The sequence below is a fragment of the Thunnus maccoyii genome, chromosome 9, assembly GCF_910596095.1.
Source record: "Thunnus maccoyii chromosome 9, fThuMac1.1, whole genome shotgun sequence".
Taxonomy (NCBI): Eukaryota; Metazoa; Chordata; class Actinopteri; order Scombriformes; family Scombridae; genus Thunnus; species Thunnus maccoyii.
Genome location: NC_056541.1, coordinates 4077210 through 4088425, shown reverse-complemented (window position 1 = coordinate 4088425; position 11216 = coordinate 4077210). Strand labels below are relative to the sequence as shown.

At 37.1% G+C, this 11216-nt stretch overlaps 1 protein-coding gene across 3 annotated transcripts; it reads right to left on the bottom strand.

The window, feature by feature from the left end:
- Nucleotides 1-5374: 5374 nt before the first annotated feature.
- Nucleotides 5375-9112, bottom strand: LOC121903546 (gastrula zinc finger protein XlCGF7.1-like). Of its 3 annotated transcripts, XM_042420688.1 has the most exons (3): nucleotides 8919-9112; nucleotides 7176-7220; nucleotides 5375-6245 (listed from the first exon to the last, which is right to left on the bottom strand). In XM_042420688.1, the coding sequence occupies exons 1-3, from the start codon at nucleotides 9006-9008 to the stop codon at nucleotides 5538-5540; spliced, it is 843 nt and encodes a 280-aa protein (XP_042276622.1). In that variant the 5' UTR covers nucleotides 9009-9112; the 3' UTR covers nucleotides 5375-5537. The 3 variants fall into 3 exon arrangements, with proteins under 3 accessions (XP_042276622.1, XP_042276623.1, XP_042276626.1); XM_042420689.1 differs by lacking the exon at nucleotides 7176-7220 and having other exon boundaries at nucleotides 8919-9108; XM_042420692.1 differs by lacking the exons at nucleotides 7176-7220; nucleotides 8919-9112 and adding an exon at nucleotides 6652-6732.
- Between the last annotated feature and the right edge of the window lie 2104 nt (nucleotides 9113-11216).

The following is an 11216-nucleotide window of genomic DNA, read 5'->3' as shown; positions in this document are numbered from 1 at the left end:
GCCTGCTGCTTTCCCCAAGAGACCTGACAGTGAAAAGTCATGTTTTTTTTGCCTCCCTTAGTGACTGAAGAAGGTGATATTGTATTTTCTACAATAAAGTAGTACATGTTGGACTGTTTCTGGTTGATTGCATTTCCCAGTTAGGTGCTTGCCTATCTTATATTATGTATACTTGAGACCTGTGTGACTTATTCTCAGACGAGTGATGACATTTTCTTCCCTTCATTTCCAGCCCCCCATCCTCCCAGCACTAACATGTCTTTGTATATTATATAGATGTCTTCCAGCTTCATTATCATCCCAATACTCCCACCATACTGATTGTGCATATGTCCTAATGAATGTCTTAACTTCAGCTTTGCTTAATGGAACTGGTAGGTATACATGCTTAATGTAGTGTTTGTTTGGCCAGAATATCCACCATCCAAAATTCATATATTTTTTTTATTACTCCACCATGTGGAACCAGGATTTGTGGTTTTGATGAACTTCTCATTTAATCTTTGTGAATGAAGATTAGAGATATATGTATAACAAGTTTTATTCAGTATTTCAAAAACACAAACGATCTGATCCTCAAACAGAAACAGAAATCTGAAGATGTGTCGAGGCTTTGAAGTAAAATCCAGTGTGCTTTGCTTTTTGTGAAGAGCAGAGCTGAGGTGTGTTCTTTCAAAATGTGAATGTATACATGATGTAGACACATGTTAAGTACTGAATGACTATAGTCTATAAAAATGTCAAAAGTCTAAAATAAATCTCATCTCCAGTTTACTGAACTATGTTTTGCTTGTGTTTTTATTTTATTTTTTACCTTCCATAAAAAGGTAAATTTCGAGCTGCAGCGTTTAGACAATTAATCAATGTGTCGATCAACAGAAAATTAATATCTCCAACTACTTTGATAATTGATTAATTGTTTTGAGTCATTTTTAAGAGTCTATACTCTTATACTACTATACTATACTACTACTATACTGATTCTAGCTTCTTAAACGTGAATATTTTCTGTTTTCTTTATTCCTCTGTGACAGTAAAGTGAATATCTTAAGGGACACTTAAGGAAGTCACCTTTGGCTTTGGGAAACATTTTTCACAATTTTCGGACACTCTTTAGACCAAGCGACTGATTAATTGAGAAAATAGGTTGCAGCTTTAGTTAAATTGTCTAAGTAAAATCATTCAGTTTGTGAGTTGGACACAGCGAAACGATTACAATCAATAAACATTGTTTGATTCAGCTTCTACAATGTCAGAATTTGTTGCTTTTACTTTTTATATCATTTTAAATTGAATTGATCGGACAAAAGGAAATTAAAGACAGAAACCATCCAGTACTCCCAAACTGAAAAATTACCAGCCCCAGGATTTATGTGTCAAGTTTGAAATAATTTGATGAAACATGACTTTATTTTGGCTTAGGCAGCATGTAAGCACAATATAAACTCCACTAATTAAGAATTTATATTTGTACTTAGTCATATAAGTTCCCAAACAAATGTTCAAGCATTACATGACCAAAAACCAACTAACACGCAGTGAACTGGGGCTTTTAGGGCCCAGCAACAGTTTACCAGTTGGTAGTCCACTCTTTGCATTTTCTGTTACTTTCTGACTGATTTTAGACTCAACAATCAACTAGTTGGAAAATAATGGATAAATTATTGGGTGATGAAAAGAGAAATTAGTTGCAGTCTCTGTTTCAACTTAATTAGCTTAAACAAGCAAAAATAGACAAAAGATCAGTGCAGTGAGGATTTGAGTTTATGGTTTTGATTCATCTGATAACTTTCAGATAATTTTCCACATCTGAGGTGTAAATATGATTGATGGAGAAACTATAGGCCACATTTAGAAGAGCAGCCACTACCTCTGACATGTGGCAGTTTTCCTGCTTTCCCACATGTAATCCTGTACGTGACATTAAAAAAACCACAATTTTGTTTTAAGCAGAAAAACTTTTATATTTTAGTATTTGCAATTCTTTAGTACTGTGTTACTACCCGTTATGAATCTTTTTATAGTGTAAATGTAACTTGTCATCTGGTGCTCAAATAAAACACACAACCCAGGTTTGTGTGTTTATTTAACCTGTTAGCAACTACACACATTAAGATGGTTTTAATACTATTAAATCAGAAGCTGATCTGCAGTTCGCAAATTAAGTACATTCAAATTGGCAGCTCACCATTTCTTTTTGTGTTTTTTAATGTGTGTATATATATATATACACATACATACATACATACATACATACATACATACATACATATACATATATATGTGTGTATATATATATGTATATATATACATATATATATACATATATATATACACACAAGTCCTATGTGAAATGTATTTACATTGTGAGAGAGAGGAGGTTTGTGGCAACATACTGAGGCAAGATATGTGCTTGAGAAGTTACAACTGTGGGAGTCACAGTAGTTTAGAAAAACATTTCTGGTCTAAAAATATCTGTGCAGCAATGGGTGGAATTGAACATAAACCCTCATGTTTGTAAGACAGACATGCTATGCACTGAGCTAACATGTCACACAGCAATGCAAGGCCAGATTCTGCTGTTTAGTCTGTCAATTGCATGAAATTGACAAAAAAAAGCAGTTCAGCTCAGCAAGCAGATTGACATCACCTGGACTCCTTCATCTCTACTGAGTTCTGTCCTAAGCGGGGCTCAAACTCACAACCTTGGGATCTATAAGGAATTCAGAAGCAACATGAGCTTAAACCACTGGACTACTCACACATGCTCTGTAGTTTAGGAAAAGATGTATTTAACAAGCATATCAATCCACATTTTAGGTAATAATGTTAAAGTAAGCTAGAGTGGAATTGAATTATGGTACATGATAGAGATGTAAAGCAACTTTGTACATGAGAGCAATATTATGAGGAGCACTGCAGTGAGCGGATATCAAACACACAACCTTGTCATCTAAGGTGAAGCTGATCATGGGAACAGTGTTCTAAACCACTGAGCCAACAGACATTCACAAAAACAAGAGGAAAAAATCTCCATTTTGATGATGAAAATGTATTTGTCTCATTCTAGAGCTTGAAGCCCAGAGATTTGTACATCATTAGTGAAAGCAAGACTAGTTAATTTGAGAATGAATGATATGTGTAAAAAGTGTTTGAAGGATCAGAGAATCTGTAAGTTTAAGAAACTGGACAGAGGAGACACACATCCTGCAGACTGTATTGCAGTCAATGAGAGCAAGACAGGGACTCTCTATCAATTAAGGTTCAGATCTCAAAAACTTTAAGTCCTATGTGAAATGTATTTACATTTTGAGAGAGAGCAGGTTTGTGGCAACATACTGAGGCAAGGTATGTGCTTGAGGAGTTAAAATTGTGGGAGGGAGAGCTGTTCAGAAAAACAATTCTGGTCTAAAAATATTTGTGCTCTCCACTGTGTCTGATCACATGACACACTGGTGAGACCTGAAAAAGTCTGCAAAACCCCTGACTTTGGGCTTAAATTGCTGAAAAACTACAAAAGATATCACTAAACAATCTGATAAGAAAAAACGTACAGAAGACGGAATAATAAGGATAAAGAGTGAGAAGAACAATGTGTGATTGCTTTCAGCAATGTTTCAGCAACCAATGTTATTGGTTATTCCTGTTTTGTTTTATTACTCATATTTTTATTTTTTAACATGTTTGATATAAAAATCTACACATTAACATATTTTATTTTACCCTGAGAGAGACAAAACACCAGCCACTGAGCTTCCTCACTGCCAGACTGATCCTGCATCAACTACACAGAAACAACTATCTAAAATAAATACAGAGATAATCTGATCTCATGGCAGCTGTAATGCATTTAACATCCAAACCAAAAAGGACTTAAACTTAAACGAACTTGAACCTTTTCTTTGGACAAGATTTTAGGTATTAAATCATTAACATCAGCAGAGTAATCTGAGTGCCAACAAGACTAGGAACTCAATCATTTTGATCACAAGTGATGCCTATTTGACCCCCAAATGAGTATGGACAGTATGGACCAGAAATTAAGTCTATCTTTTCAACTTTTTTCATATAATTTTTCTTATAATATAATCATTATAATAATTATTACATTATAAGACATGTTTTTCCTTAAATTCTCTCTTAAACCTAACTGTATTAACATCCTACGTATTTTAGTGTCACCTTGTCTCAGTCTGTGCCCAAACACACTGTTACTCCTCAAAATCTAATTACCAATAAATTCAATTTAAAGTTTAATCTCAACTGTTCCTCAATCACCTGTAAAACTACCAGAAATGAATCCTAAATCCACCTTAAACTCCTTTAAACTAATTTCAAGGATTCTTAAGTTTTACTACACACAACTTTAACCACCATACATGTTCGCTGGGCCCATCTAGCCCCCTAACCCTAACCCTGACCCTAACCCTGACAATGTTACATGACTCACACTTTGAGCACTTCTACGACTTGGATCAACATGAAACTCAAGGTGAAAAATGTAAAATCTTTCAGAGTAGAAGTAAAATATGACCAATCACTGAGCTTAAAATTTGGTCACGTGAGCCGCTAATGGCATACATGCTGATTCTAAAGTTACAGTTGTCAGCCCTCAGTTTGTAGAGAAGCTCAGGATAGAACAACACTGTTATTAAAGGCATGGAGAGGAGACGAGGGGGACAGCACTAACCTGCCTCTGAAACATGTTCAGCACAATGAGAGACTACTGTACAAAAGCCCACCAGTTCTACCTCTTAACAAGGTGACATCACTCACATGGACTCTCTCCCCCTCTCACCTTCCTGACACACAGCCTCGCCTGACTTAGTAGTAGTAGTAGTAGTTAACGAGTGGAGCAGCATGTCCCTGCCAAGAGGCAATAATATGGACTGTCTATAACCTCTGATGTGTGAGTGAAGGACACACATGCAAGCTTCGGCACTTATTTTGTGAATATTGCTGTCTGAATCAACCTTCTTATTCACATATTTGACCTCATTCTATTACACTATTTCATTTAGCATACTTGCCAATGGTTTTGCTAGCTTAATTGATGGATGGTTAATTACTTTGTAGATGGAGTTACCTTATTATCAGTATTGTTCATGCTAATGTAGGTTATTTAGGAGGATTAGTTAGACTGTTAACTGTATATTTCTGTTCGCCAGGGGATTATATACATACACATATATTACTGTGTGCTAATGATGGTAATTCTGTATTGCTTTATTGGTGTATAGTTGACACGTATATATTATTCTCCCTGTTATGGCCATCTGTTAATATTTAGGCCTGTGTGCTAAATAGAGTTACCTAGCACAATACGCAGTGTAGCTATCGTAAACAGAAATAACTCACATTTGTTATATTTGGATTTATGTTACATTTAAGACCATTTATTTTCTTATGTTTATTTCAGACCACACATACACTGCTGCAGTACCTGTATGTTCAACTTTGTGGAAATAAACAAACCCTCCTACCACAAGAGATTCTCTGATCGGAATCTTTTCCACAGTGTACCAACCAAGACCAGTTTACTGAGGTTGCACTTCCTCACAACTGCGTTGGTGGGTTTTTAAGGAACTGCCGTGAGTGAAAGTTTTCCCACATTGCTCACACCAGTACGGCTTCTCTCCAGTGTGAATGCGTTGGTGGGTTTTTAGATTACCGTCTCTGGTGAAAGCTTTCCCACATTGGTCACACTTGTACGGCTTCTCTCCAGTGTGTATGCGTTGGTGGATTTTTAGATGATTGTCTTGAGTGAAAGTTTTTCCACATTGGTCACACCAGTATGGCTTTTGTCCAGTGTGAATGCGTTGGTGGATTTTTAGAGCACTGTCTCTAGTGAAAGTTTTCCCACATTGGTCACACCAGTACGGCTTCTCTCCAGTGTGAATGCGTTGGTGGCTTTTTAGATTACTGTCTGTAGTAAACATTTTCCCACATTGGTTACACCAGTACGGCTTCTCTCCAGTGTGAATGCGCAGGTGTTTGTTAAGATTACTGTTATCAGTGAAAGTTTTCCCACATTGGTCACAGCTGTACGGCTTCTCTCCAGTGTGAATGCGTTGGTGGATTTTTAGAGAACTGTCTGTAGTAAAAGTTTTCCCACATTGCTCACAACTGTGAAGTTTCTCTCCTGTGTGAACTCTCTGGTGAATCTTTAAATATCTTGATGTTGTGAAAGCTTTTTCACAGTGCTGACAGCAGTGATGTTTGAGTCCCATTCTTCCTGTTTGTTTCTATGACAACAGACAAACATAGAGAGAAAGACAGAGAGAGTAAGAGAGATGACATGGTGGAGCAAGTGATCTAAAATTACAAATAGAGCTGCATTATGGGAAATGTAGGATACAGAGTTCTTTAAGCTTGATCCCAACTACAGACTAAGTCAGGATATCTGGATCTCTGACGTTTGTGCGAACATGTTATTAGTTTTTCTACGTTCAGTGAAACAAAATAAGAGCATTGACAAAACAAACAAACAAACAAACAAAAACCCCAAGACAATCAGACAACCGCAGAGAGATTGATATGGACTGTTGGTTGGCCAAAACACATCTGAAGATAATTATGATGATATTATGGTTTGGTGCATGCAGTCGCACGAAGAATACACAGAAAATAGTTCAATAATCCTCCACTTACTCAGACATGCGGTTGTGGACATCTTTATTTTTAACCGCCTTGGAACAATCATAAAATAATGTTTTCTTCCTCTCATTCACCAGCTTTCTCGCTACCACTGCTCGCTCTCCTCATCCACTTTCTAGCTCGCTCAACCACTGCTTCTCTCTCTCTCTCTCTCTCAGCTGTTCTGTATTTTGAAACAGTCAATACAATTCAGTAAATAGCGAAGCTGCCCGTTTCATTACTTTATATGCATGTAATAAATATACAAATGTCAATTAGATGGTAATCTGCATAAGAAATTAAGAAAAAGCCAAACAGCTATTATTTCCTACTTTTTTCTTCAGCTGTAAGAAAATTGCACCAAACCATGACCCCAAAACTGAGGTACATACGAAACTGTGAATTTTGTGTACCGTTAGACCCCTATATCATAGGTTAAAATATCACAGTAAACGGTATTATCAGGATAATCAACAACATTTCCTGAAACCCTTCTATTAGTGCTAAAATATAGTTAAATGATTTTCCACCATGATCACCTTATTCACTGAGCAGTATTCTGTATGTTGCAGCTTTGTTGGACTCTGCAGAAGAAATAACATCAAGTTTAAACTCTGTATAGAAAAGCAGGTTGTTCAAAGTTTAAGACTGGAAAATGACTGGAAATCACTTTAAATGCAGCTCAATGTCTCTTAGATTTTTAACACGAATTCATGTTTCAAAAATTCATGATTTTTTCCTAATAAAACTGATTGATTTCAGGAGTGCAAGAACTCTGTAGTAATCTGCTGGGTGCTAAAGGTTGTCCTGAATATCTTTTTAGGAGCTTCGACGCTTCGGCAGCAAGTATTCCAACCCAAGAGGAAAACTTTGGCATTGAACATTTCTGCAAACTACAGAAACGTTGAATATATACGTTTCAACACGTAAATTACGTATCATATCAACATTTCTACAAACGTAACATATTAACATTTCTACCCGTTGAATAATGATGTTTTATGGTGTGACAACGCTGTGGTTAAGGTCTGGTTAGGTTTAGGCACAAAGACCACTTGGTTAGGGTTAGAGAAAGGTCGTGGTTTGGGTTAAAATAAAAATTAAAAATTAAATAAAAACGGCCGATGTCTCACTAACAAAAGCCGGTTTTCTTTCAACTTATTACCATATACTGTATACATGATACTTACAACCAACAAACTTACTAACCATCCACCCGCCCCTCCTCCTCCTATATAGAAACGATCAACTCATATAGATGACATGTGAACTACGTCACTTTAGAAATGTTGAGATGATACGTATTTTGGAAATGTTGATATAATACGTTTTGTTGACATGTTCATGTGATACGTATTGTTGAAATGTTAATATGCTACGTTTTGTTGAAATGTGTATGCTACGTATATCACGTGTTGAAACGTAGATATTCAACGTTTCTGTGGTTTGCAGAAACGTACAATGCCAACGTTTTATTCTGGCGACCAGGCTGAGTATTCAAATCTATTCTGAACTTTGTTGGATGGGGTGGGGAGCGGTGAGCTCAAGCCGCGCTGCTCCGGCGAGTTGTGTGTCTACTCTAAAATGTTAACATGGGCAAATAAAGCGTCAGACTATACACTATACCCAAGTGGTCACTTTCGTGGGATTGCACCTTACCGATGCAGCAGCAATGACGACGATGGTTTACAGGTGATGTATTAATAATATGGACACTATAAGAGCCACACAACCGTGCGTAATGGTCGCGCGTAATGACAGCTGTTCTCCTGTTGGAGAACCTCGCCGGTGCAACACAATCGGTGCAACGGCACTTCTTCTGGAGGCTGGTGAAGCAGGCGGTGAACTGTTATGAAATGGGCTGGTTGAGAGCGTCTTCATCCACTTGGGTAATCTTAGGAGTGGAGATGAGGCTCGTGTACGTGCGTCCAGTTCCTCAATGATTGAGATTTATAAAGCAGAACCATGCGTAGGCACAGCTTTATAAATCTGACGAAACGAATGAGTATACATATTTCAGGCTTTGTGCGTACACACAGTTTCAGTCATTAATTAATGCATGATGTGGCCCCAGTCTGGAGAAAGTGGTCAGCTACACACTGAGGAGGGGACACACGAGGAAAAACTCCGTGAAGACAAAGCCTGGAAGTGTTTAGGTTTCCTTTTTCAGACTTTATCTCCAACAGCAGGATGAACGGATGAAACACGGACCCTCGAGACTCGTCATCGTGTCTTCAGTCTCGTTATAAAGCTGGCTTTATCATGAAGTCTTGAACACTGACCTGTTTATCGGTGGTAGCAGAGGATGAGCCTGATTCTTCCCTTTTAACGAGGTTGACGGTGCGGTGCTCCAGGTTCTGGTTCCCCTCCATTCTGCTCCTCTAGTGGTCCCAGCAGGTCTCCTCTCTGACTGACAGATCGCGCTTCTATTCCAGCATAAATATCACCACTGTGTTGTCGCGATATCTCTGGTTTGAGATGGACTGAGTTTAGTTATCGTTTTGTAAAACATAATGGCTCCTTGATTACCTTCAGATGAATTGTACTGGATTGCGGCTTCGGGACAAATACATAATAAAGAATAGTGGGGTTAAAGAAGTTCCTTAAAATCTGATTTCTCAGAGTACACCCTGTAAAAATATACAGCATGTTGTACAAAGGATGTAATGTGTGTTTTTTGTAATTCCTGCCCGAAACACTTGATTTTTTGGAAACTTCCTGTGGGTTAAAACACGTTAACTGTGAATTCAAAAGGATTTAAAGGACTTATCTTCTAATATAATGACACTAGAAATAATGACATGTTTAACATCAGTCCTTTTATTTTACTCGGACAATATTTTACTTATAAAAGCAAATGTTCAGCAAGCAAATCGCTATTGTGTCAAAAATGAGCTAAAACAAGAGAAACCTGTTGAGAAAAAGTCAAAGGAACAATTCAGACCATAATATTTAATTTGTCGTGCTTGTCTTTTCCATTAATGAATGTTTATACACACCTGAATTAGAATAAATGTACAGAAGTAAAAGTACTCACTATACAAAAACCTTTTTATATTTATCATATTATGTTTGAATATTAATGCTTATTCATTGTAGCATTTAGAATTAATTTTAGAGATTTATACTGTTGCTGTGGTGGAGAATTGATTGATCACTCAATAAACACACAAAAAGAGCATTGTCAGGTTTTGAAATAATGTCATAAAATAATAAAATCAAATGTACAATTTATCATATATTCTGAGAGAGAAAGAGAATGACCTTTTCTCTCTCTGATGATTTGGAACTCAGACAGTTCTTAAATACACTTGTGCAGAATCAAAAAATATCTATTTTTTAAAAAGGTTAGTAAGCAAACCCTCAAATAGAAACAAAGGTCAAGAGTTTAACTAGCCTAGGAGTAGAGTTTCTTCACGACCATGTACGCCAGAATGACAGCACACATGTGTGGACCAAAGCGGCATCGGATGACAAAGTGACATTATTATCATATTGAATTGAAGAACAAACAATTTGTCCTCTGAAGAGACATAGAAATCATACATACATATACATAACTATGTTTGTCTTACCACTGACTCAGACAAAAGTACAACAACATAAACTAACTGTTAAGTAGAGGCTACATTACTTACATACAGTGAACTGTCTCTTTTTACACAGCAAGGAGCTTAAGTTTAAAATAGAGCATTCAGATATGTGGACCAGGTGTAGAATGGCAGACTAATACTGACCACTTTGTTTGACAACATTTATAAAATATACAAGAAATACATGAAATGATAGCCACTGTTTAAATTTCTCTCACATTGCAAAGTCTAAATTAATGTTGTATTAACTGATCATATGTTTTACATTTAAAGTACTCACTCTGCAGAATAAGCTTGACCCCTACCACAGACTAAGTCAGGATATCTAGACCTCTCCTGACCTTTGTGTAAACCCGTTATTAGTTTCCCCCCCCATTCAGTATGTAAAGGAGAACAGGGGCTCCATTACCTTAAATTTTTCATTGGGATTCATGTGGGGATGATTAACAAAGAACAGTAGGTTAAACTGATAGTCTCACACATAGAGATCTTGATTCTTTATTTAATTAGTCAAACATTTGGTAACTTTCTTGGCTGTGGAAGCTCCAGAGGGTGCTTGAGGACGCACACAGGGACTGACCATCCTGCCTGTCTCATCTTTACAATAAGTGTTCATGAATAAACTACCTTACGAAGGAGGTCCCCACACCAGGTCTTGAACCGGAGTCTCCCAGATCATAGACGACTGCGCTGATTACTGAGCTAAAACTTTACTCATCACCTCAAGGCAGACAGACCTCTACCTATTTATACACCCATAACACAGAGACAGCACAGCATGTAACATGTAGAAGAACTTCAAAGGTGATTCTTGCTTTGCACTTTTCATTTATTGCCTATTTTTTACAACCTAACTTTGTGGAAAGGAGAAGAGGAACAACAGGTTATGGGGAGTCTCTTGGGACTTACCCCTGATAGACGTAACAGCGGAGCAGAGATAACGATGTAACTGACTTGCAATATTTTATACGACTTTTATACGAATAT

What these genes read in the sequence shown, in the direction of transcription:
- LOC121903546 (XM_042420688.1), bottom strand. Translation starts at nt 9,008, where the DNA reads ATGGAGGGGAACCAGAACCTGGAGCACCGCACCGTCAACCTCGTTAAA. An exon ending in CTGCTACCACCGATAAACAG is followed by an intron (nt 7,221 to 8,918) that starts GTCAGTGTTCAA and finishes TTTCTTCTGCAG; the next exon opens with AGTCCAACAAAGCTGCAACA. An exon ending in AATACTGCTCAGTGAATAAG is followed by an intron (nt 6,246 to 7,175) that starts GTGATCATGGTG and finishes CTGTTGTCATAG; the next exon opens with AAACAAACAGGAAGAATGGG.